Source organism: Phyllobates terribilis, unplaced genomic scaffold, assembly GCF_046119375.1.
Source record: "Phyllobates terribilis strain yellow unplaced genomic scaffold, ASM4611937v1 Scaffold_3__8_contigs__length_932513732, whole genome shotgun sequence".
Taxonomy (NCBI): domain Eukaryota; kingdom Metazoa; phylum Chordata; class Amphibia; order Anura; family Dendrobatidae; genus Phyllobates; species Phyllobates terribilis.
Window position 1 is genome coordinate 862347604 of NW_027362763.1, and position 27557 is coordinate 862375160.

Sequence of the window (27557 nt, forward strand, 5' to 3'; positions counted from 1 at the left end):
AAGGGGTATTTGTAGAAATAAAAACTCTGCTTAGATCTAATCCAAGTTGTTGGGTCAATTTTAATAAAATTGGAATATCTTTCCATGCCATGACTTAAAATAGAGGGAAGAATGCATTAAAGCTGTTGTTGGGGGGAGACTTTATTGTGAAGGTGTTACCTACTTGAACAACCCCTTCTGAATCTGTTTCTCCTCAGTAAAATAATAACACCTATATTCAACTCTGGTGCCAGCGCTGTTCCAGCTGTGTCAGCACTGGCTTTCCCAGGGATCGCATGACATTGGCAGCAGTGATTGTGTGACATAACAATCAGTGGTCGCTTCACTCTCCCCTCCTTCTGACAAATCTAGAGATCTTAAGGAAATGATAGAGCAGCTGCAGCTCTCACTTCCTCTAGATCTCTATTATATTCAAAGGAGGAGAGAGTGAAGACAGCGCTGATTGGTCACAGTGATCGCGTGACATAACAATGTCATGCGATCCCCGGGAGAGCCAGTGCCGATGCTGCAGCAACGACACCCGCATTTGTGGTGAGTATAAGTGTTATTATTTTACTGGGGGGAAACATAGGGATTCAGAAGGGGTTATCAGAGTTGTGGACAACCCCTTTAACATATTGCAGTTAAATTGCGATTATGTACAACATATGCATTTTTGCCACAGTTTTACAAAAATCTAAGTTCAACTACTGTAAGTGAATACATCCTTAGATATAATAATTTCTGTTTCAGGTTCACTTGGGCAGCTCTCATTTGCTCTTGAGACGTGCTGCTGTAGCTTGTCTCAGGCAGCTGGCCCAAAGAGAAGCAGCAGAAGTATGCGAATATGCTATGAATCTTGCTAAAAATGCAGGAGACAAGGAAAGCAGTGGCATCAGTAAGTAGAAATGTGCTAAATTATCATGCATCTGTTTTATTTAATTTAAAATTGTACTTAATATTAAAATATAAGTTAGGCATCATTCAGACATCCATTTTTTTTTGTACATGAAAAACATACAGATCGTCGTCCGTATTTCTTTATCGCTTCATTGGGGACACAGGACCATGGGTGTATGCTGTTGTCGCTAGGAGGTTGACACTAGGCAAAAAAAGAAAATCGCTCCTCCTCCGCAGTATACACCCGCCTATAGGCACCAAGCTCACTAGTTTAAGCTTAGTGTCTGTAGGAGGTAGACCTGGATCCTAACTGATCCAACCCTGTTGTGTTTTATTAATCCTTGTTCTTTATTTTTCAGATACAGCTCTTCAGGGTTAACAGGGAACACTGCGTCCCCTGTTATCTCCATTCTCAAGCGACCGAGAGAGCAGTGTGGCATTCCCCACATCGCCCACTCTCGGACCCGCTGGGCAGGACCTATCCCCTGTCACCCCAGGGGGTCTCAGGGTGATTCCCGGTGGCCAGTCCTTGCCTATTCCCCACCCCAGCCTCCTCCTCGGAGCGGCCTGGGAGGGAGACTGTGGTCACTGCGGTGACCTTCCCCCAGATTCTGGGGTCTCCTGCACTGTCTAGCACGGTCAGTGCGGGAAGGAGGAAGAGCCAGGATCCCCCTATCCACGGGGGACCTCCTGGGACCTCCTCAGAGGGGGAGAGGAAGAAGAGGTATCAGGACAAAGGTACAATCCATCCCACTCCTGCTGCCTTACTGCTGCAGCCCCCCAGGCCTAGAACACTGGATATGGACAGCTTACTTACAGCAGCGCTTCCCTGGCTACGCCCCCTCTCCTCACATCTTCATGGCGTCCCCTGCATCATGGCGTTCCCCGCAATATGGCGTTCCCGTCAGCCCCCCCCCCCTTCTCTTTTTTGCGCGGCAAATCTGCCCGCGCTTCCTCCGTGGGGGGGGCGTCTCGGGCGGGGCTTTCCTTTTACCGGCGGGTATACGCACCCTTCGGCAATTGGCCAATCAGGGCCAAGGAGCATTGTTATGCGTCCGGCACGCCCACACTTCTCCCGGGAACCTATCAGTGGCTGGTTTCCTAAGCCTGCCCCCATTCTTTCCACCTATCAGAGCCTCGGCTCCCCCAAGTCACTCAGGACAGCACGCTCTGCTCCTGCCCCGCCCCTCTACGCTGTTCTCTGTTCCTGGCTCTGCTTGCCAGCTTCAGCACCGCACCTCCTACATCGGCTCCCTTCAGCTCAGCTCCGGAGTTTCCGACGGGGGATACTGGACTGTGGATATTCCTAGACTGGTTAGGCTCTTCCCTGGCACCGACACACACCTTGCCTGCCCACAGGCTTCCTCCTCTGCAGTATTCCTGGTTAGGCACATATGCCCAAACCCAGGGAGTTTTCTGTCTGTCCGGCTCACACAGTCACATACTACGCCTGTGCTCTTTGCAGTACTAAGTGGCCCGCTGGTCTGACAACGGCTTTCTGCTCGACCTGCAAGCCTCCCACCATGTTGCACCCCAAGATCCCCCGGCCGCCCAGGAAGAAGTAACTCTCCCTCCTCTGGAGTGGGCTGTTGCTATGTCCCAGTCTGTCTCTGACCTCACCAAGGTATCTCAATCTCTGGTTCAGGTCCTAGAACTCTTGCCTATACTACGGCCACGGCCACCAGTGCTCCGAACGTTCCCATGGATGATTCGAAGGCACCCCGTCCCCCTCCTCCCAAGGGCAGACTGAGAGCACGTTCTCAGAAACGGACTCACACAAGTTCGTCTTCCAGCTCTCCAGACTCCAAAATGCTCCCTGCATCTCACACCTCTTCCCCAGAGGTCGCCCTGGGATCAGACACGGCATCAGATTCTGACTCTGGATCCGACACGGACCAATATTCTAAGATCCAGGACATGGTTGACAGCCTTATATCGGCTGTCAATAAGACCCTGCTTGTTAAAGAGGACGAGAGCCCTTCTCAGAACTACTCCGTTTCCTTCAAGAGAATTAAGCGCCCGGCTCGCACCTTTTCTAATCATACAGAATTTGACGGTGTCTTTCAGAAACAGTGGGAGCATCCAGAAAAAAGCTTCACTGGAAAGAAACAGTTAGACATGCTATACCCGTTTAATCACGATCTTGTCAGCAAATGGACAGAGTCCCCATCTGTGGATCCTCCTGTCTCTCGTCTCTCAGCCAAGACGGTGCTGTCTCTTCCAGACGGTTCCTCCCTCAAGGACACTACGGATAGACAGGTTGAGGCCTTGGCTAAGTCAGCCTTTGAGGCTGCTGGCACCTCCCTGTGTCCTTCCTTCGCCTCAACTTGGGTATCAAAGGCAGTCTCCACATGGGCCAAACAGCTTAGGCAGGGCATCCTAACGGGGGCTTCTCCGTACGATCTGGCTGACCTAGCGGATCAGATCGCCCACGCAGGAAAATATCTGCGCACGGCGTCCCTTTACGCCGCTGCCTGTTCAGCCCACGTCTCTAGCAATATCATTGCTATACGTAGAATTCTTTGGCTGAAGGCTTGGAACGCCGACCAGGCCTCCAAAAAATTACTAACAAATCTCCCTTTTCAAGGCTCCAGGCTGTTTGGGTCTAAGTTAGACCAGATCATTTCTGATGCCACTGGGGGTAAGAGCACCTCCCTTCCCCAGCCGAGACCTAAACGCCCCTTTCCTAGGAGACGTTCCCTTCAGTTCCGGTCCTTTCGTCAGTTCGCTCAACCGGGCCCCTCCTCATAACAGGACTGTACCCAGCACGGCGAGACAGACGTAAGCCTACCTTGAGGCCCACTCCCAACTGGCGCCCAAAGGGTCGCTCTTCTAAGCCCTCTGGATCCCGATCACGATCCAACAGATTTTCCTCAGCATGACGGGTCACTCCCACCTGGGACTTCTCCCAGGGTGGGCGGCCGTCTACTTCTGTTCCGAGACTCTTGGGTCTCGGCAATAAAAGACGCCTGGGTCAAGGAGATTGTGACCTCCGGCTACAAGATCGAATTCAACGCCATGCCAGGAACATGATTTATCAGGTCCCGCCCACCGCATCCACCTCTGCTTCCCGGTTTCCTTCAGGCCATCGCCTCCCTTCTGCACTTAGGAGTCATAGTTCCAGTCCCCCTTCAGGAAAGGTTTTCCGGTTTTTACTCCAATCTTTTTGTTGTTGCAAAAAAGAACGGCTCTCTACGTCCGATCCTGCACCTCAAACAACTAAACCGACAGGTACGCATCCAGCACTTCAGAATGGAGTCCCTCAGGTCGGTAATCGCCTCTATGGAAGCCGAGGAATATCTGTGTTCAGTGGACATTCAGGATGCGTATCTTCACATCTCAATCTGCGCACCACATCAGAAGTTCCTTCGATTTGCCTTCCAGAAAGCACACTATCAGTTCACTTCTCTCCCCTTCGGACTTGCCTCCTCCCCGAGGGTTTTCACGAAGGTAATGGCGAAGGTCATGGCCATTCTACGAGCCAGGGGGATTGTAATTATACCCTTCCTCGACGACCTATGGATCAAGGGTCCCACATTCAGGGACTGTCTCCACAGTCTCCAGATCACCTTGAACACGCTCTCTCGGTTAGGCTGGCTGATCAGCACAGACAAATCCTCCCTGGTCCCATCTCAACGCGTAACCTTTCTAGGGATGCAGTTCGACACGACCCATGCCCGGGTCCTTCTCCCGAGGAAAAAGATAAACTCTCTCCGTCGGGGAATTCACCACCTTTCTGACCCAAGTCCACACTCTCTTCGCCTATGCATGAGTGTTTTGGGAAAAATGATGGCAGCTATGGAAGTAGTGCCTTTCGCCCAGTTCCATACCCGGCCTCTTCAACTGGCCCTTCTGTCGGCATGGGACAAGAACCCGTCGTCTCTAGATTGACGCATCAGGTTACCTCTTCATGTCATGGTGGATTCGCCCCTCTTCCTTCAGACCTGGGAGGTCATTCCTACCACTTCGCTGGCAGGTGGTCACGACTGATGCCAGCCTCATCGGTTGGGGGGCAGTCTTCCTTCACCACACGGTGCAGGGCCGGTGGAGTCCCCACGAAGTCTCCCTACTGATCAACATCTTGGAGATAAGGGCAATTTACCTGGCGTTGCGTCACTGACAGGATATTCTTGCAGGGTTCCCGGTCCGCGTACAATCGGACAACGCCACGGCTGTGGCGTACATAAACCGTCAGGGAGGAACGCACAGCAAATCCGTCTTGAAAGAGGTGACGAGTGCTAGTTTGGGCCGAGAACACAGTTCCGGCAATCTCAGCAGTCTACATTCTGGGGGTCGACAATTGGGTGGCCGTCTTCCTCAGTCGACAGAGCCTTGTCCCAGGAGAATGGTCTCTCCATCCCGAGGTGTTCCATCAGATTTGCTTACGATGGGGCACGCTGGACGTCGACCTCATGGCGTCTCGGTTAAACCACAAGGCTCCATCCTTTGTAGCACGGTCCCTCGATCGCTCAAGACTCGCTAGTCATATAATGGTCTCAGTTCCAGCTGCAATATCTTTTTCCCCCTCTACCATTGATCCCTCAAGTCGTCAAAAAGATCAAGACAGAAGGTGTATCGGTAATTCTAGTAGCCCCCGGTTTGGCCCAGATGAGTCTGGTACGCAGATCTAGTAAACCTGTTAGTCGACTCCTCCTGGAGACTACCAGACCCGTCCGGACCTCCTTTTTCAGGGGCCTATTCTTCATCAGAGTTCTCGTTCTCTGAACTTAATGGCATGGCCGTTGAGGCTGCAGTCTTGAGGAAGGCGGGTTTTGCAGACCACATCATCCAGACCCTAATTAGTGCCAGAAAACCCGCAACCTCGCCCATATACCACAGAATCTGATGAACCTTTTTTCATCACTGCGAGAAAGATCTGCTAGCTCCCATGTCCTTTTCGTAACCGGTCATTTTGGCCTTTCTTCAGTCTGGTCTGGAAGCGGGACTCTCTCTAAGCACTCTCAAGGGCCAAGTTTTGGCCTTGTCCATTCTATTCCAACGTAACTTGGCTTCCCGTCCTCAGGTCAAGACGTTTCTACAAGGGGTGGCTCACCGGGCGCCGCCTTATCGCCCCCCGGTGGATCCATGGGACCTTAATATGGTCCTAAGCGTCCTCCAGCAGCCCTCGTTTGAACCCATTCAGGACATCTCTGCCTCTCTTCTCTCCTGGAAGGTGGCTTTTCTGGTGGCCGTTACCTCTATTAGGAGGGTTGCGGAGCTCGCAGCCCTCTCATGTCGGTCACCCTTTCTGGTCTTCCATCAAGACAAGGTAGTGCTCAGGCCGGTGCCTTCCTTTTTGCCGAAAGTAGTCTCCTCTTTCCACATCAATGAGGACATTGTTTTGCCTTCCTTCTGTCCGGCCCCAGTGCACCCACGGGAAAAATCCCTGCACAAACTGGATCTGGTCAGAGCCTTACGTGTGTACCTTTCTAGAACGGCCTCCCTCCGGCGTTCGAACGCCCTGTTTGTTATCCCTGAAGGGCGTCGCAGGGGCCTTCCTGCTTCCAAGTCAACAATCGCCCGTTGGATACGTTCGACCATTTTGGAGGCATATCGCGTCTCGGACAAACCTCCCCCTCCGGGGGTAAGGGCTCACTCCACTCGGGCGGTGGGGGCCTCTTGGGCTGTTCGCCATCAGGCTTCAGCTTCTCAGATCTGTAAGGCTGCAACCTGCTCTTCACTCCACACCTTTTCAAGGTTTTACAAAGTCCACACTTATTCCTCGGCTGATGCCAGTCTTGGACCGAAGGTTCTGCAGGCGGCGGTTGCCAGCAGTCAGACCTAATCTGTGGCTATCTTTTGTTTTCCCACCCTAGGGACTGCTTTTGGACGTCCCATGGTCCTGTGTCCCCCAATGAAGCGATAAAGAAAGAGGGATTTTTGGTACTCACCGTAAAATCTCTTTCTTGGAGCTTTCATTGGGGGACACAGCACCCTCCCTGATTTTGGGCATATGTCCAGTTGGCCCTGTTGGGCATCTAATTTAGTTTCCACGGTTGTGCCCCGTTGGGCATTGCATAGTTAATTATTTTATGTTCCTCCTACTGCTTTAGCCACTAACTGGTGAGCTTGGTGCCTGTAGGCGGGTGTATACTGCGGAGGAGGAGCTATTTTCTTTTTTTGCCTAGTGTCAACCTCCTAGCGACAACAGCATACACCCATGGTCCTGTATCCCCAAATGAAGGCTCCAAGAAAGAGATTTTACAGTGAGTACCAAAAATCCCTCTTTTTGATCCGTGTTTCATTAGAGTATGGTCAGTGTGTCCTTTTTTACCATCAGTGTTTCATCAGTTTTTCTCATATGCAAAAAAAAAAAAAACTAATGGAGATTTCTCAAGGTTCTCTGACTGACACTGTCAACTAAAAAAAAAAAATAACATGAATGTGTGAACAGTCGTATAGACTAAACTATAGACTGAAAAACACAGAACGCGTATGTGAATCACAGACGTCTGAATGAGGACTTAATCCCATGTCATATTTTATGCTCACCCCTATACAGTAGATATAAAAACTCTACATACCCTTGTTAAACTGCCAGTTTTTTGTCAGGTAAACAAATCATACCAAGAAGAATTATTTCAGAACTTTTTTCACCTATAATCCTTTCACGACATATGACATATATATGTCATATGTCATGTCCCTGACTTTGATGCAGGCTCCGACTCTGAGCCCGAACATGACAGCAGATTTTATCAGCTGTCATGTGCCTTTAACAGCCGCTGGTGGATCGGAGCTCCACCCGTGGCTGTTAATCAGTTAAATCTTGCTGTCAACCAGTTAAATCTCGCTGTCAATCTGACAGAGGGATTTAACAGCCAGAAGCACGTCACAAATTCCACCCATCTGTGCCCCTGTCATGTGATCAGATGAGTCATCATGGCAGTTGGGGTCTGCAGAAGATCCCTGTGCCTGTCATTACAATACTCCTGTGAACGCTGGCTTATGGCCGGCATTCATAGGAGATCATTTCTGCTATATACAGCAGAGCACTGCTATGTATAGCACAGGGGATTGGACGATCGCAACTTCAAGTCTCCTAAGTGGACTATTAAATAAAGTAAAAAGTGAAGAAAAAAAATTTTTTTTTTAAAAACACAAAAATTCAAGTCACCCCACTTGCATCATTGAAAATCTACCAAAATATAAAGTAAATTAATCAGATCGGTATATGGCCTAATGAGAAGAGGTGATGAAATTTTTTTTATATCTACCTCAAAATGGTATCAATAAAAATGTCAGCTCACTGTGCAAAAAATAAGCCATAATCCAGCACCAGATCCAGAAAAATGAAAGTGTTATGGGTCTCGGAAAATGGCGACAAATGTAAAAACGTTTTTTCATACAAATTTTCGAGTTTTTTTTCCACCACTTACATAAAAAATAGTCTATACATGTTTGGTATCTGCGTACTCATACTGACCTGGGGAATCATATTGGTATCTGCGTACTCGTACTGACCTGGGGAATCATAATGACAGGTCAGTTTTACAATATAGTGAACATGGTAAATAAAACAAACAAAAAAATCAATTGTGGAATTGCGCTTTTTTTTGCAATTTCACTGCACTTGCAATTTTTTTCCCGTTTTCCAGTACACTATGTGGTAAAATCAATGGTGTCATTCAAAAGTACAACTTGTCCTGCAAAAAACAAGCCCTCATATGGCTATATTGACTGAAAAATGAAAAAAAGATATGGCTCTTGGAAGAAGGGGAGGAAAAAATGGAAACAAAAAAACGGAAAATAGCCATGGCGTGAAAGAGTTAATCTAACCTATAATCTGTACAAATCCATTGAAAAATAAATTAAAATCAGGATTAAGTGTTTCTGCCACATGGCTAGTCCCCTGAACCCATCCTAAATCAAGTCAATGAGGTAGCAGCTTCGGCTGCCGCTGTCACTGACTTGATTTATGATGAGCTCAGAGTGCTGGAGATGCAACAGAGACACTTGCTCCTGTGATAAAACAGGCAGGGAAATATTTTGCCTCACAGAAAGATTCAGCTGTGACCCTGTGCTGCCCTGTCTGTATACTTTTTTATGCTTGTGGCCAGGAGATGTGGTATGATCAGACTATGTTCCTGTACGGTCAGACACAGCCATTACACAGTACACAGCAGGGGCACATTTATAAGATTATCTCCGCACAGGAACATTTTTTTAACACATCCAATTGTGGAACTTGTTATTATTCCAAGATCTATTAATTAAAATGTACTTTTTTTTTGTGGGGAAACCCCTCCTATATTTCCCTGCAGATATCAACATAACAGACACGGGTTTGGAAGGAGTGTTGTTTGGAATGCTGGATCGGGAAACAGACCGCAAACTGTGCTCAGACATACACGACACATTGGGTCACATGCTGTCTTCTCTAGCAGTGGACAAATTGTCTCATTGGTTGCTGCTGTGCAAAGATGTACTGGCAGCCACCAGCGGTATGTATCTGTATTATGAATTGATTCTGGATTTCAGACGATTGCCATGATTCAGTGATCAGTGATGATGACTCATTATTGCTCATGATTATGAGAACTGTGTAGAATTTCAATGCTTTATTTCATCTTTTATTTTAGAAACCTGTAATACATCTTGAGGTTGTTTTATACTTTTATTCTTTGTGTTGTTTATTTTTCTTCTTCCATCCGAGCTTTTTTCCATCTGTTTCAACATTGTTGCTATTTCTTGTCCTAGATGTGGGCACTGCCAGCTTGGTAGCTGGAGGAAGGGACGAAGATGCTGAAAAAAAGGATGAAATGGATGATGACACCATGTTCACCACACTGGGAGACGATGACAAATCCAAACCCTTTGTAGCCCCTCGTTGGGCCACACGTGTATTTGCAGCAGATTGTCTTTGCCGGATTATCATGCTTTGTGAAAATGCTAATAACCCACACTTCGATTTAGCTGCTGCTCGCACCTTAAAAATTAAAAATCCTAAAAGTAAGATTCCATTTTATAGTTTTTATTTTCATTTTTAACATCATTTAGGATCTGTCACTTAAACTGTATAAATCACAGAATAGATCACCGAGCCCTGATGAGCATGGTGTACTTACCTAGCAAATCCATCCCGGAATGACTCTATAGTCCTTCCTGAAAGTGTAGAACTTTATGAGTCCAGCTATACATTGCCAGTGTATTCAGGGTGAGAGGCTAACACTGAGCAGTGCGGGATTGCTGTTCGGGCTGCAGTTCTGTCCCAGTAAGCTTCTTGGGGTCCCAGTCTGGCTGATATGCTTAGGGGACGGAGGCCACATTAGAGCTGGAATCTGGTTCTACAGGGGGAGAGTGAACTAGGAACAACTTCCTGCCATACTTCCGAGCCCTTCCGAGTCTGCACCTGCTTCGGTTGTTCAGGAGCCTGTTACCCGGCTGAGGAGCTTCTTCTCTGATCTCCCCGACAGAGCCACTTTAAACCGGGAGGGAGTCCCCAGGTTCTAGTGCCGTCACGCAGGTCCTGTAAAATATGGATTGCTCAAGTGTGAAGGAGCCTACACTGGAGCTAAGGCTTCTGGAGGTTGGGAGTGAGGAATCAGGGCCACAGCGATATAATAACCCCCATTAAGAAGCTGGGGAAGGAGGACAGTGAGGCACAGGTGGACATCCAACATTCAGGAAACTGTTTCCATGATTTGTCACAATGTGCAAAAAGTTGTGGAGCGTACCACTGCCGTAGAGGGCTGTGTGAGTCAGCTGGGGGACCCTCTTCCCCCAGTGTGTAGAGACCTTAAAAACCATACGCAAGCTGTGTTTGCTTTGATAGCTAAGGTGGATGACCTGGAGAATAGCCAAAGACGTAATAACTAGTGTTGAGCGAGTATGTTCTGTTCCGAGTATGCTCTGGCCGAGCTCCGAGTATTTACAGCTGCTCGGTGATAAGTTTAAATCGCTTCTGTGTGCATGATTTGCAACTATTTGACAGCTTTATTACATGTGAGGAATGTGTAAGAAATAGACATTCCTCACATGTAATAAAGCTGTCAAACAGTTGCAAATCATGCACACGGGAGCGATTTAAACATATCACCGAGCAGCTGTAAATACTCGGAGCTTGGCCCGAGCATACTCAGCGAAAGGGTTAATAGAACATACTCGCTCAACACTAGTAATAACGTCAGACTGGTTGGAGTACCTGAGAAGGTGGAAGGGGGGACCCTGACCATTTTTTTGAAAAATGGTTACTCGACACATTCAGTAAAGAGGTACTTGCTCCCTTGTTTGCGGTGGAGAAAGCTCATAGGGTCTCTACAAAGCCGTGGCCGGTCGGCAAACCCACTCAGCCTGTACTGATCAAAATCCTCCACTATAAAGATATGGACATTATATTAAGGAAAGTAAGTGAGAAGCAAGATATTAGGCTGGGAAGGCAAAAGATTTATTTTTCCTGTACTTCTCAGTAGAGGTACAGCCCAAAAGATCTCTGTCTGGACATTAGCAGTGAACCCAAGGATCATAAACTTTCCTGAACATCATAGCAAAATTGCATGTCTCCTGTGTCAAATACACCACAAGGTTGAGAAACTTGGACTTTGAAAGAAAACTATCAGTCTCAAAAAAGGAACTTAATAGAATTCAGTTGAGAGGAAAAAGTAATAATCACTAAAGCTGCCCAGCAGAAATCTGTAGACCTTGTCTGGTCATTAAAGGGGTTTTCCCACAAAAAAAGTTAATTTTAATCAATAGATCTTGTAATAATAATAATTAATAATTGGTTGTGTTTCAATAAAATGTTCCTGTGCTGAGATAATCTTATAAATGTGCCCCTGCTGTGTACTGTGTAATGGCTGTGTCTGACCGTGCAGGAACATGGTCTGATCATACCACATCTCCTGGACAGGGAAGGAAGCAAAAGAGTATACAGACATTACAGCAGGGGATCGCAAATGCTTCTTTCTTTGAAGTAAAACATTGTTTAAAAACAAGCAGAGAAATGTTTTACCTCACAAAAAGAATCAGTTGTGATCCCATACTGTCCTGTTTGTATACTCTTTTGCTTTCTCCCCGGCCCAGGAGATGTGGTATGATCAGACCATGTTCCTGCACGGTCAGACACGGCCATTACACAGTACACAGCAGGGGCACATTTATAAGATTATCTCAGCACAGGAACATTTTATTTAAACACATCCAGTTGTGGAAGTTATTATTATTCCAAGATCTAATGATTAAAATGAACTTTCGTTCTTGGGAAAAACCCCTTTAAGGTTAAAAATCACCCATATATGAACGAGTTAGTGAAACCTCTTGTTTTTGGCTTATTTCATAGGTGACTCTTTGGTGTTGCATCTTTCTGACCTTATTCGGATGGCTTTCATGGCGGCCACAGATCACAGTAATCAGCTGAGGATGGCTGGTTTGCAAGCCCTGGAGGATATTATTAAGAAGTTTGCTGCCGTTCCGGAGCCGGAGTTTCCGGGACATGTAATCTTGGAACAGTATCAGGCCAATGTAAGGCAGAATTGAAGTGTGTGTTGCCCTGAGCTCATTCATCTTTAATCCTTCTTCTATTTTACTGATACTAAACACTACATCAGATCTCATTACTGAGTGATAGTAATACAGTTGTGGGTAAGAGTTTTGAGACTGACACAAATTTAGATTTATTTTCACAGCATTCCCTATGTTTTTACACTTTTATTCACAACTACATCAAGTTTATACAACCCCTGGCAAAAATTATGGAATCACTGGGCTCGGAGGATGTTCATTCAGTTGTTTAATGTTGTTGAAAAAAAGCAGATCACAGACATGGCACAAAACTAAAGTAACTTCAAATGGCAACTTTAAGGCTTTAAGAAACACTAAAAGAAATCAAGATTAAAAATGTGGTATTCAGTAAGGGTCATTTTTTTCAGACCAAGCAGAGGGAAAAAATTATGGAATCGCTCAATTCTGTGGAAAACATTCTGGAATTACCCTGTAAATTTTCATTTCCAAAACTAACACCTGCATCAAATTAGATCTGCTCGTTAGTCTGCATCTGAAAAGGAGTGATCACACCTTGGAGAGCTGTTGCACCAAGTGGACTGACATGAATCATGGCTCCAACACGAGAGATGTCAATTGAAACAAAGAAGGTAAATCATTATACAATGTTGCAAAAGATGTTGGTTGTTCACAGCTGTGTCTAAAATCTGGACCAAATACAAACAACATGGGAAGGTTGTTAATGGCAAACTTACTGGTAGACCAAGGAAGACATCAAAGCGTCAAGACCGGAAGCAATATGTCTCCAAAACAGGAAATGCACAACAAAACAAACGAGGAACGAATGGGAGGAAACTGGAGTCAATGTTTGTGACCGAACTGTAAGAAACCGCCTAAAGGAAGAGAATGCCAAGAGTGTGCAAAGCAGTCATCAAGGCAAAAGGTGGCTACTTTGAAGAACCTAGAATATAAGACATATTTCAGTTGTTTCACACTTTTTTGTTAAGTATATAATTCCACATGTGTTAATTCATAGCTTTGATGCCTTGAGTGTGAATGTACAATTTTCATAGTCATGAAAATACAGAAAAATCTTTAAATGAGAAGGTGTGTCCAAACTTTTGGTCTGTACTGTATATACATAAAATTGCAGATGTCAACACTTTAAATATTGAGCCTTTGCAAAAACTTGATGCTTTTGTCAATATAAATGTAAAATCTTATAAAATTCAGTAATCAGAGATATATCCGACTAAAAGATCTAAAAACACTGAAGCAGCAAATTTAGTGAAAACCAAAATTTGTGTCAGTCTCAAAACTTTTGACCTCGACTGTACATTACTTTTGTAGTAATACAATACTATTGCATTCCTCTATTCATTGGGAAGTGGGACTTTAAGCACCACTACAGCTTTTTTTTATTCAGCACTGGAGTGGTGCTACTAATCTAAGGTCCCTGCCACCAGTTTTATACTTAACTGATGCCATTTTTACCTTTTATTGGCTCCGCTTGGGTCCCGCGGCACCATCTTGTGACCACAACTCCTGACTGCCTGGAAGTCAGAGGTAACGGTCACAAGCTCTCAATGTAAGTCTGAGAGTCGCATTCTGACCTCATTCTGGCTTTCATAGACTTAGATTGAAAAGTGGCCTCCAGCTCGTCCAGCAAACACTGGAAAAATCCGACAGGTCACAACCAGCTGGAGGCCGATCAGAGTGTCGCTGATAGAAGGTGAGACCGGCGGCTGGTAAGTATAATAGTAGGGGCAGGGAACTTAGATTAGAAGCACCAGTCCAGCACTGCAATAAAACAATGCTGGAGTGGTGCTCTAATGCAGAAGTCAGATTACAATTTTCATTCTCTCATGTGACCATCAGCTGATGAAACTTTTATGAAGCTTCAACTTCATGTTTTTTTTTGTTAGTGTATACATAATTTTTAGTGAAATATGTAGCAGATGGGGAAAAAAAATCAAAGAAAAACATTGCTTTACAGTTTTTAAGTCTCCATGCATCCTGGACCAATAATAGTATTTTTTTAAATAAAGCCATTGTTTAAAGTGCGCCTGTCATACACCTCTTCTAGGTAAAATTAGCATTCCCTTATGATATGACAATGCTGGAGCGCATTTTCTTCAAACTCTGCACTGTGCTGTCTCTCTGTTATTTCTCCTGGCAATTAATACTAAGTTAATAATGAAATAAGATAACTGGACTTTAACATTCTTCTTATCAATAGGATGTACAGACTGACAGGTTCTCTTTAAAGGGTTATTCCCAAGAGAGTAAGTTATCCCCTATTTGTTGCAGAGGCTCTGGAAGCAGGCTCTGCAGAGCTCCGACCTGAGTGGACAGGAAGTGGGCATGCTGGACCTCCACTAAATTTATTGTCTCTTGTGACCTCCACTCCATTTATTGTCTCTTGTGACCTCCACTCCATTTATTGTCTCTTGTGACCTCCACTCCATATTTTGTTTCTTGTGACCTCCACTCTATTTCTTGTCTCTTGTGACCTCCACTCCATTTCTTGTCTCTTGTGACCTCCACTCCATTTCTTGTCTCTTGTGACCTCCACTCCATTTCTTGTCTCTTGTGACCTCCACTCCATTTCTTGTCTCTTGTGACCTCCACTCCATTTCTTGTCTCTTGTGACCTCCACTCCATTTCTTGTCTCTTGTGACCTCCACTCCATTTCTTGTCTCTTGTGACCTCCACTCCATTTCTTGTCTCTTGTGACCTCCACTCCATTTCTTGTCTCTTGTGACCTCCACTCCATTTCTTGTCTCTTGTGACCTCCACTCCATTTCTTGTCTCTTGTGACCTCCACTCCATTTCTTGTCTCTTGCGACCTTCACTCCATTTCTTGTCTCTTGCGACCTTCACTCCATTTCTTGTCTCTTGCGACCTCCACTCCATTTATTGCCTCTTGTGACCTCCACTCCATTTATTGCCTCTTGTGACCTCCACTCCTTTTATTGTCTCTTGTGACCTCCACTCCTTTTATTGTCTCTTGTGACCTCCACTCCTTTTATTGTCTCTTGTGACCTCCACACCTTGCGTTGCCTATGACTGCCGGTAATGGCCGCACACAGTGCCACCAGAATTGTTAGTCAGATTGTGCAGTTTGTTAGTAATATCTGGCTGCATGTGATCGTCCTACAGGTGCGGTCTCTAAAATAGTGAATGTTTTATCCTCAGGTGGGAGCTGCGTTACGACCGGCGTTTTCACAAGACACTCCCTCAGACATCGTAGCGAAAGCCTGCCAGGTATGGAGGTGCATTCTGCTTCCATGTGTATATAGAGGAATAGATCTTTTGGGAATTACTGCAGCAGCATTTTGTGCTCTCTTTCTCAGGTGTGCAGTGCCTGGATAGGGAGCAAAGTGGTCAGTGACCTGAATGATCTTCGCAGAGTGCACAACCTTTTGGTTTCTTCTTTGGATAAAGCACAGGCTGGGAAAGGCTCGTCCAGCCAGCTATACCGTGAGAGCGCCATAACTATGGAGAAACTTGCTGTATTAAAAGCTTGGGCAGAGGTCAGTACTTCCTCTTTAACAAGTTTATGACATAAGGTGTTTTGGTATGTTTTTTTCTTTTTCCCGCTTTTCAGGACACAGTGATTTTTTTTTTTTTAAATTAAACAGAACTTAAAGGAGTATTCCCATCTCCAAGATCCTATCCCAATATCTAAGAGGTGTAATAATAATAATATTAGCAAATGCCTCCAATTAGAAATGTAGTATAGTTTTTCTGATTCATTATCTTTTTCCTCATGTACAGGCATCGCAGGACCTTAGGTATACATGTTTACGGCCATTGATATAGTGAAGAAACAAGCTAATAGCAGAGGAAAATTGTATCCTCTATGCTCCTATTCCCTCTCTCACAATTAAATATAATTGCAAGCAGTAGGTGAGTTTAGAAAATATATTAAAACATAACTTTTACTATGTAGAATAAAATAGATTATTTCACTATTACCTAGGTACAAAAGACGACATAAAAAAAACAAACAAAATAGTTATAAAATTCCATAAACACCATTGATATTTCTAGGTGTCATCTCTATACAAAATTTTTAATTATTATCAACAGTGTTTCTATGCCTCTTTCATGCTATACATAAAAAAGGAGTACGTAAGCAAAGGTAGAGCATAGAGGATACAATTTTCTTCTGCTATTAGTTGGTTTCTGTATATTTACTGAGGATGGCAGGTTTTTTGGCAAATGGATTAGATACAGCACAATGGCTTGTTGACGCACAAGAAGTATTTTCTGATCAGGGTGTAGTGCAGAAAAAATATACCCCTACGTATAATACCGCTTTTAAAGAATTAACCACCATTTATAAAAATCAAGTATAAGCGTTGTGCGAGGTACAGAGCCTCGAAAATTATCTCAAAGCGGGTATTGTACCTAGGGGTCTCAGAATTGCTTTAAACCCTGGTAACAGAGTCAGGAGCCCAGGCTTTACTGACAAATGGGAAAAGGAGGCCACAAGTAGTGCGTTAAGATTCATGACCTTACTGCTTGAGGATGAGAAGCAGTCATTAGGAACACTGATTGAGAGCCTGCGAGAACAGATAGAGGTGACAAAGAAGTTTTCAACTGAACCTGATTTTGCCAACAAGGAGACCAAATTACAAAATGTGATTGAACGCTTCCAATATAATATCAAGGATAGGAAACAAACAATTTATCCGGGATGTACAGGACTTTCAGTATAATAAGGCATACCTGTTTCTAACGAATAAGACTCTCCAGACTGAACCTCTAATTGACCCCTCATCTACTGACACTGAAACCTCTGATAGTGAAGGGAGAACTAAAAATTACAAAGTGAGAAATAGAAATAGAGGAAGAGGGAGAGATCAATTTAGAGGTTTGAAACGAATCAAAACAGTTGTTTTTTTAGAAACGGCTATCTGCTGCAAAGTCGGATGGACTCACTAAGAATCCAGAAATAGGACAAGTTATTAATCTGTCAACCTACCATCTGACAGACACTGAACTTCAGGTGCTATCAAGGAGTTTATCATTTGTCCCCTCATCTGACTTTAATCTTTTTGACACCATTAAAGATATAAATTTATTTGCACGTAAACTCAAGTGGCGCAAGCAATTTTTGAAACAGGATAATGCACTTGGTAAGGAGCTGGGGGTCACTACAGATTTAATACCTGGAATAAGACTACTAAAGGGTCTAGCTTCAGGAGGTCCAAATCTGACAGGTAAAGGACCCTTTACTGATCTAAAGAAAAAAAGTACAAGGATGTCTCCCCCACAAAGTGAAATGTCAAGCATAGACATTTTCGTCAATTTGGTGTCAAGGGATCTGGAGACTCTAAATGCATCGAATGTCCATTCTAAGTTTAACTTAGTACGAAGGAAGAGATTCTTGCAATAAAGGATCTCGAACAGAACCACCACATTGTAATCAAACCCTCAGATAAGGGAGGCAATGTGGTGGTTCTGTGGATTGATCAGTACAGAGAAATGTGTATGGATATTCTCATGGATAAAACAGGTTAAGCCAAAGTGAGACGCAATCCCTCGAAGGAGTTTCAAGCAGAACTGAAAACTATTCTTGATCAGGGGCTAGAGAATAAGGTGATAAGTAAGGTAGAATATGAGTATCTATTTCCTGTAATGCCTGTAACAGCCACTTTTTATGATCTCCCCAATGTTCATAAAGGTTTAACTCCTCTAAAGGGGAGGCCTATTGTATCAGGAATAGATGGTCTTTGTCAGAATATGGGTCAGTATATAGATCTAATACTGAGACCCTTTGTTTTAACCTTGCCCTTATACATTAGGGATACTACGGACCTTCTGTTGAAGATTGATAGTGTCTCGGTCGTGAGAGATAGCCTCCTAGTAAGTATAGATATTGAGGCACTGGAGGCAGTGAGTTATTTCCTGTCTACGAGAGGACAGCAGTTCTCACTGCATAATGAATTGGTATTGAAGGCTTTGGAGTTCTGTCTTGCAAGAAACTTCTTTGTCTTCGACCGGACCTTCTACCACTAGCTCAAGGTCACAGCGATGGGGAGCCCTTGCGCCCCTTCATACTCTAATCTTCTCCTGGGCTGGTGGGAGGAGAGGGTGGTATTTGGCGAGGAGAATGTTAATGCGTCATCTATTGGTAACATTGAATTGTGGGCCCGTTATATAGATGACGTATTTGTGGCACCACCAAAGAGCTCTCATTCTTTATGGAGGATTTGAACAAAAATCCCATAGGATTATGATTCACTTATGAATATTGTTCTGAAAAATTGGCATTTCTGGACGTGCTGATTCAGAAGACCAGTGAAGGGTCTCTGGAAACTTGCACATACAGAAAACCGACCTCGACAAATACCATCCTGAGATGGGAAAGTAGTCACCCAAACCCACTGAAAAGAGGCATACCTAAAAGTCAATATCTTAGAATAAGGCATAATTGTTCCAATGATGAGGTATTCGGTACACAGGCTGACAACTTGCGTATGAGGTTTAAGAGTAGAGGGTATCCAGAAAGGGTGCTGAAAAAGGTGCATAACCATACTAAATCTTTGAATAGATTGGAATTATTGGTTCCTAGGAAAGAGGAAAATGCTGGGGAAGATATCATCAGGTTCATCACCACCTTCTCAAACGGATCACAGGAAGTAAAGAATATACCAGATAGACACTGGAGAATTCTAACAATGGACCCAAATCTGAAAGAAAAACTAGGGCATTACCCACAAATCACTTACTGTCGAGGTAAATCCCTTAAAGATCGATTAGTAAAAAGCCACTTTTCAACTCCAAAACAAAACACCTGGTTGAAGAGGGATCTGATGGGATGTTTTAAATGTGGAGGATGTGTAACATGCCCAGTAATGTCGAAGGGTAAGACTTTTAAATCTAATGTGACACAAGAAGAGTTTACTATAAACAATTTCATCAATTGCAAATCGGAAGGGGTCATCTATAAAGCAACATGCGATTGCGGGCTTGAATATGTCGGCAAAACAAAGAGGGAACTGAGGAGAAGAGTGACATAGAACATAGGAGAGACACACCCCTTGCAAAACATATAAGCAATGCACATGGAGGGTCAAAAAAGGCGCTTACATTTATTGGTATAGAGAAAATAGAGAAACTGGCAAGAGGAGGTAATTGGCATCCTTTGATCTTGCAGCGGGAGGCAAGATGGATTTTCAGGTTAAAAACAATGTCACCTTTAGGTTTAAACGAACAGTTGAATTATGCTTGCTTTTTGTGACGGGTATTGTGGTTCTTTTGTTTTTATCTGTCATATAAACCCCAAATATTTTAAGTTTTCATTATGTTCATTCTCTGGATGATATAAATTTGATAGGTTCAGTAAGCTGAATCATTCTCTATGGGTAAAACCAATTATACATTTTATACCCATGGGCATGCTTCACTGTTTCCAACTCCCCCTTATTTCTTTCTAGAGGGATAAGATAATTACCTTGGCCATATTATAAGTGATGTGAAAAATCCCGCAACATGCGATTTTTACTCCTATTTAATTATAACTTTACATACACATGATACATACATTACGTGGTGTGAGTTGTATTAGGAATGAGATTCAAACCTTCGGCTAACATTTGCATGTGGACCTATTTTTACCATAACGGAGGGGTGAATGTTAGTTTTATTTATTTTTTTAAAAGACTGAGCCCCCTCTTGTCTAAGCCCCTTCCTGCCCCCTGACTCAGTTTTGCGAGAAAATGGAGGATAGGTGACACGCAGAGGAGTGAATATGCGTTCCACTGAACGGACTGGATATGATGTGAGCACGCTCCGTGCCGGAAGTGACGCGTGCAGTTCACAGGCTGCCCGCTTGACACGCAGAGACGCTCCAGCGATGACCCAGCGCACGCACCTTCTGGGTGTAGCCGGATGTGATGTGTGCGGGTCACGGAACGCTACAGTGGAGCGCAACGTGTGAGGGCACATGGTAGCTGAGGCACCAGGTGCTCACCCACTATAGAGGTGTCTTGAGATCGTGTGGCTACATGGAGGCGGAACAAAAGTATGACCATCCAGTGCATTAACTAAGGTAAAAGGGATTATGGGTATATAACAAACAATATGCTGCACCAGAAAGAAGGCAGGTCTATTACTGAGATGCTGTAACCTTGAGGGTAGAGAGATCCACTATCAGGAAGCTACTCCCAACATGTGTACATGACTCCCCTGAAGAGCCTGGAAAGGCAAAACGCGTTGGGAGATGTACCACAAAAGATTAGGGCGATCCACATATAGGGATAGCTGAGGACTGCCCTTGTCAGGGCAGGAGTATTGGGGCACTAGGGGCAATCTAGCAGTGCTAGGGATAATCAGGCCTTCTACGGTGACCCTTTCCCGTTTGGCGTTATTCTGGAATATCGGTGGTATGTACGCTGGTGATCGTTTCCCTTTCATTTCGAATACTACAGATTGGGTGAGATCTACCTTTGCTTACGTACTCCTTTTTTATGTATAGCATGAAAGAGGCATAGAACCACTGTTGATAATAATTAAAAATTTCATATAGAGATGACACCTAGAAATATCAATGGTGTTTATAAAATTTTATAACTATTTTGTTTGTTTTTTATGTCGTCTTTTGTACCTATGTAATAGTGAAATAATCTATTTTATTCTACATAGTAAAAGTTATGTTTTATTATATTTTCTAAACTCACCTACTGCTTGCATATACCACTGATATAGTGACAGTTAGCTAATTGCTAGTGATTGTAACCATGGACACCTAAGGTCCTGCAATGCCTGCACATAAGGAAAGAGACATAGTGAATCAGAAAAACTATACTATATTTATAATTGGAGGTATTTGCTAATATTATTATTATACCTACTACATATTGGGATAGGATCTTGGAGATGGGAACACCCCTTTAACATCTGATAGGTGATACCCAATCCATGTGCAGAGTGTATCCAGCACTGGTTGTACAATCTTTGCCAGGTATTTTTAAAGGGGTATTCTCATCTTCAAGATCCTATCCCAATAAGTAGTAGGTGTAATAATAATACACCTTATTTCAAGTAGTAGGTATAATAATAATAATAATAAAAAACCTAATTTCCTCATGTGCAGGCACTATAGGACATTAGATATCCATGGTTACGGCCACTGATATAGTGACAGTTAACTAGTTGCTAGTGGTCGCAACCATGGATACCTAAGGTCCTGCAATGCCCGGCACTTAAGGAAAAATACATAGTGAATCAGAAGAACTATACTACATTTCTAATTGAAGGTATTTGCTAATATTATTATTACACCTACTACATATTGGGATAGGATCATGAAGATGGGAATACACCTTTAACTCATATTCTTAATAGCCACCCGCTGCCAGGGCAGTGGACAGGGGGAATCCACAGGGGGACCCTCCTGTCCGACTAGTTTCTTGTGCAGCTCGGTCCCCGGCGGCTGTTTAAAATTTGTCTTTCTCTGAAACGCTGCAGCATTTCAGTGTAAAACATACCTGTTTGAGGTTGTACAGCGAGTACCTGATGCATACTGTCCAATGCATGAGCAGCATGTATCGGGGGTCAGGTCCACCACTTTAAATCAGATGTCAATTATTTTGAAGGTCTTATTTAGGGGACAAAAATAAATAGTTTTGTTAATAATTGTATGTTCTGTTTTAACTAAGTTTGTTCAGCGAATATTTGTGTCCCAAAATGAGTCCCCTAATTCTTCCATGTGTATACATACAATCCATACGTGGCAATTCATTAGAAACTGAGCTGTAGTTCTCCGCAATGGGCATTAAACTGTGTATGGAGCTGTGCTGTTCCACTCCGTACACTTTTTACATCTGACTGCCTACGGGGCTAATAACAGCAGATCAATGGGGTTGCTAGATGTTGGACCTTACCTATGATAGATCATCAGTATCAAAGTAGTGGACAATCCCTTTAAAAAAAAATATATTTTTATGTCCTCATTATGATGAATATTTTTAAAAAGGATTGGACTGCTTTAAAAAATTATAGAAATAATACTTGCCCTCTCTGATCCACCACGTCTCCTGTTCAGACTCTTACCCAGCCCTCACTGGTCTCCACCTCCTCGTCCTTGGCTGAGTGGCCATTTCAGTTGTGGTGAGACCAGCGGGGAACCAGTGAGCGTCAACACTGGAGCCAATATGGATTGCTGAAGACGAGTATCACATCTTTTATTATTATTTTTGTTTGTTTTAAGTAGTCTGAGTCCTTAAAATAATAATTTTTACAATTCTTTAATAGTTGATTATACAAATAACCAAAACTTAGGATATTCTCACAATGTTAATTTCTGACCTGTGTGAGCAATGTAATGAAAATCCCTTTCAACTCTGAATCCTAGGTCTATGTTGTGGCCATGACTATTAAAAATGAAGGTGACAGTAAGCCTAGCAAAGCCATGAAGACAAATGATGATGAAGATGATGATTACGGTAGCGCAGATGAGCTTCCTCCAGATAGCCTGATATCATTGGTTGAATCCGCTCTGCCTACTCTTAGTCGGTTGTGGCTGGCGGTGTTGAAAGACTATGCCCTGCTCACGCTGCCACCGGAGTTTGCCAGCCAGCTTCCACCTGATGGTGAGTACAATGCCCACATTGTTATTTAGTGTGAAGATGGAGAGGACATAGACATTTCTATTAATTGGGTATATGAAGAATCCCAGTGCAGTAAGGACATGTACAAATATGCAACATGTCAATCTATTTTCACCGCGGATTTAACCTTTCGAAAAAAATGTGGATTTTGCTGTGGATTTGTGGTGAATTCTACACTGTGTGCACACGTCCTCATGGATAACTTGTATATATGTTTCTTATCATTTTCCTTATGCTTTACTATGTTGAAACTGAATTTCTTTGTTAATACACAGGAGGGGCATTTTACACCCCTGAAACCATTGACACAGCAAGGCTACATTACCGTAACTCCTGGGCACCCATACTCCATGCTGTGACCCTCTGGCTCAACTCCACCGGCTTTAATCATTCAGAGATTGCAGACGATGCAACCAAGACAGGATCTCAAAAACGTAACCCTACCATAGCGCTAAACCAGCCACCGGGAACACCACCCAGCCCAAAGTCACTTATGGAGCTTAACAAAGATCGAATGCATCTGATTTTGGGTGGGTGAAAACAAAGACCTGGGATTTAAGTGCTGGATTGTGTTTATTGTTGCAATTTTTGTAATCACTGCAAAACTACAATTTGTTTCTAAAATAAACTAGGGAAAACCACCACAAAAAACAGCAACAAAGTAGTAAATAATGGCTCAATGGAAAAAAAATATTGAAATATGATTATTAACATGCTATGTATCTCCTCAGGTATCAGCATTCAGTTCTTTTGTGCACCTCGACCTGAGGAACCTGTTGAACATGTCACGGCTAGTCTTCAGGCTCTGCATATTCTTTTGGAGTCTTCTTTTGCCAGAAGTCACATAGCAGAAGATCAGGTACATTTATCCATGCGCTTTCCCCAATATTCTGTGCCCCAGAGGACTGTAAGGCCTATATAACACTTTCAACATTTAGGAACTGAGTAATTGAGATATCCAGACTGACCGAGGGTCTCCTGACTCGAACTCAACAACCTCATAGGCCAAAAAGAGAACCTGTCAGCAGGATTTTGCATGTTAAAGTAAAGGCATAGCCATAATGGCGCGGTTATACAGATTAAATAGATACCTTTTAGTGAAGAAATCTGCATGTTGGTTGTTCTTTAATCTGCATTTGAAGTTTTGGTGTAATAAGCATTAGGTGCATAGTGGTTGGACTGTGGGTAGAGTCCTGGGCTCCCGCCCAGCCCCTCCGCTTGCATCTGGTGTCTGTATGCCCGGTTACCACTTTGTGAGTTACCTCCTTCCTGTTTGAAAGTTTGCGGTGTTGCCGTCCACACTACCAGCGGTGCTTGCGCAGATTTGTCTCACAGCAGTCTTCAATAAAATGGCGCAGTAGTGGCACATACCCAGATTGAGATCTCGGCTCAATTAAATCTCTGAAGGACATCGTTGAGCTGAGATCTAAATCTGTGCATGCGCTGCCACCTGCAGAGCTTTACTGAAGACAGCCAGGAGGTCAATCTGCGCCACCACTGGCACCATTTTATTGAAGACCACCGGGAGATCAATCTGCACAAGGGCTGCCTGTGGCGAGGACGGCACCGATGAAATCTTTCAATCAGGATGCAGATCCAGATACCAGTGACAGTTGGAGGGGCCGTGCAAGAGCTGAAGACCCTTCCCACAATCCCACCCCTATGCACCTAAAGTGTATTACACCAAGCTTCAAATGCTGATTAAAGAACAACCACCATGTGGATTTCTTCGCTAAAGGGATCTATTTAATTTGTATAACCGCGCCATTATGGCCATACCTTTACTTTAACATGCAAAATCGAGCTGACAGGTTCCTTTTCACTTGATTGGTTTGTGAGAGTTTCTCACCGTTATGTGACAAGATCCACCACTATAATGACGATATCCACCGCCAAACTAATTTTTATGAAGACAGTCCAAAAAGCCTCCAAAATCTCTTGTTAGGTAACAGAGCCGATCATAATCAAAGGGGATGGAGGGTCCACCGGAGTGCTTCTGCCCCCTTTTTTTTTTTTTTTTAGTGATCGATCGGGGTCTCAGCCTCTGAACTCTTATTGACTAAACTACTAAATATGCATCTTATCATCTTATTCCAGTGGGGTTTTGTTCGAGACCAGTGTATGAAACGCCATTCCTGATAAATTCTCCCATGGTCCCATATTAGTATCCACATTAATGGTATGTATAATTGTGGCATAAATATGCTTCTCTCTTCTATTCCAGGTCATTGGAGTGGAACTTCTAAATGTCCTACATCGCTTACTACTGACCTGCAATCCAACTTCTGTACAATTGCTGGTAACTAGTGTGGTGCAGCAAATTGTGCGAGCTGCGCATGACAAACTACAGGAACAAAGAAATACTCAAAGTAAGACAAAAAACATTAATTTTACTTTTTTACCTGATTTTCATTTCATACGGAAGGTAACTCAGCATTGACTAGTCTAATCCGTTATTATAATAAACATTTGTACTAGAATCATTTCTGATATTTCTCCAAAGATAAAGATGACACTAGTGAAAAGGAAACGCAAATACTTTTGGGTGAAGGTGAAGAAAGTGGAGGCTTGATCCCCGGAAAGTCTCTGGTCTTTGCTGCCATGGAGCTGCTAATGTTCATCCTGGTACGACACATACCGCAGCTCAGCTCGAAGGTTTCAGACTCTCCGAGTCATGTCCTCAACAGACATCAGCAGCTTTCAGAAGAGAGTGCTCGTCTCGTGGCATCTACAGTGACCATCCTAGCTGACCTCCCTACTTTGTGCTCACCTGCAGGTATGTCTTCCAAGATAATTGACCTTAAATCCAGTTTAAAGACACATCAAATAGTTTAAGGTCTACCATGATGTCTGCCTGCAAAGGAAGTGATAACTTTCCGAACCCAATTTACCTAACCACTGATTGACTGCAGGGCCTGTGACTTCTGGTCAGGACATCATCACGTTCTGTCCAGTTGTTCCGGCAGCTCTAAAGCAGGGTAGCAGCTTCCAGGGGTGAGTATTGCTTCTGTCTTTCATAAGGATCCCCTGCCCACTGTAAAATGGTAAAAGAAACCCCCTTTATGGCCCCTATGAACATTAACTTGTCTGAACCTGACAATCTTTGGACATGAGCAATCACAAAGCTGCATTCAAGTATTTTTCTGTCCTCAGCCCTTATGTTTGGTAGTAAAATTCAGCAGTGCCTAATAACAGCCTGCGGCAGGTTAAGGATGATGATCAGTGTCCCCTAAATCCAGGCTACATAATGACGAGCTAATGCAAATAATTAAAATTTGAGTTTTGAACAGTAGATGTCCAACTATTGGTGCACAAATTGGAAAACTTTAATTTCTTAGCCTTATAATTTATATATACATGCATACAATGTGTTTATTTGTTTTTTAATCATTTTTTTCAGGCTGTATGACCATACTGCCTACCATTCTTTACTTGGTAACTAAAGTCTTGAAGGAGACTGCCATAAAATCTTCAGATAACCAGATGCCATTAACGGTTAGTTCTTGCTTGCAAGCAGTAAAAACCATCGTGACTTCATCACTGGCCAAGACAGAAAAAACTCAGAAGAAGTGGACCGATTTGATCCGTAGCACTTTAGCATCTGTCCTGGAGTATCCACAGACGGGTAAGAAACGAGGGTCACCAGGAAAGGGAATGAAGCGTTGTGACAGATCAAGTAATCGTTCATCAATTATTCTGATTGTGGCATTGAGCTAAACTACGCCATCAATTTATCTCCAGGGGGAGTCCTACCTCTGGAAGCCCCACTAGTCCCAAGAATGAAGGGTCTATGCTCTGTATTCCCTGTATTGGTCCACAAAGCGCCTCCACAGCCCTTGTTATACAGGGAACTTCAGCAGGTTCCAATTAAGTGAATAGAGTCGGCTGTAATTCTGTGTAGAGGCAAGTGGCCGAGAGCACCAAAGTGCAGGGCAGGATTAGAGGGGGACGCAGTGCTGCAGATCTTTAATCTCAGACAGAATTTATTGGTTTCTAAGGGGATCACAGAGCTATGGCATAACCTAGCGATATGCTATTACTTTACTAGATCGTAAATGCCCCTTTAATAAGTAGCATTCCTAATTTTTTGTTTGTTAGCTTTTGTGTTTTTTTTTTTTTTAGTTATGTTTTTCTCCCATAATTTCCATCAGACTTTTTGTGCAAGTGTAATATTTTCATGTTTTGTGCATTGTAGGTGACTCCATTCATACAGTGGATGAGGTCAGCATGCTGACAGCTGTTGTACTTTTCCTGTTGTCTGCAAGCACTGAGATTATAGGTGTGCAGGCATTACAAACCGGGTGTATAAACAAGTTCAAAGCAGCCATTACATCCAGTGATCCTTTGGTGAGTTTATAGAACTTGAATCCTTGTTTTTTCAGTATTTTCCAAATACTGAATCTTCACTTAGGGGCTATTTATTACCTCTTTGAAATAATATACTGTTTAATAATCACATGTCATCTCCTGGAAAACTTCATGGAGTAAAAGGAGACCAAAATATATTAAATATTAAAACGCTCTTTGACCACGCCCCCTGACCCTTGACTGAATTCCCGCTATGCAGTGTGTGTGCAAGAGTCGGCTGTCAATCAAGATGCAAGGGGAGTGATT

The 27557-nt window shown here is 43.6% G+C and overlaps 1 protein-coding gene across 1 annotated transcript in view; it reads left to right on the forward strand.

Annotated features, from left to right (window-relative positions):
• HEATR5B (HEAT repeat containing 5B) overlaps window positions 1-27557 on the forward strand; it is a 67345-nt gene that overhangs the window by 30318 nt on the left and 9470 nt on the right. The window contains exons 22-34 of the mRNA XM_073672625.1: window positions 733-877; window positions 9144-9323; window positions 9580-9831; window positions 12158-12339; window positions 15517-15585; window positions 15675-15854; window positions 22688-22925; window positions 23219-23473; window positions 23675-23802; window positions 25168-25312; window positions 25447-25719; window positions 26344-26568; window positions 27139-27290. Coding sequence (XP_073528726.1) covers window positions 733-877; window positions 9144-9323; window positions 9580-9831; window positions 12158-12339; window positions 15517-15585; window positions 15675-15854; window positions 22688-22925; window positions 23219-23473; window positions 23675-23802; window positions 25168-25312; window positions 25447-25719; window positions 26344-26568; window positions 27139-27290 — 2424 coding nt within the window. The remainder of the gene's footprint in view (window positions 1-732; window positions 878-9143; window positions 9324-9579; window positions 9832-12157; window positions 12340-15516; window positions 15586-15674; window positions 15855-22687; window positions 22926-23218; window positions 23474-23674; window positions 23803-25167; window positions 25313-25446; window positions 25720-26343; window positions 26569-27138; window positions 27291-27557) is intronic.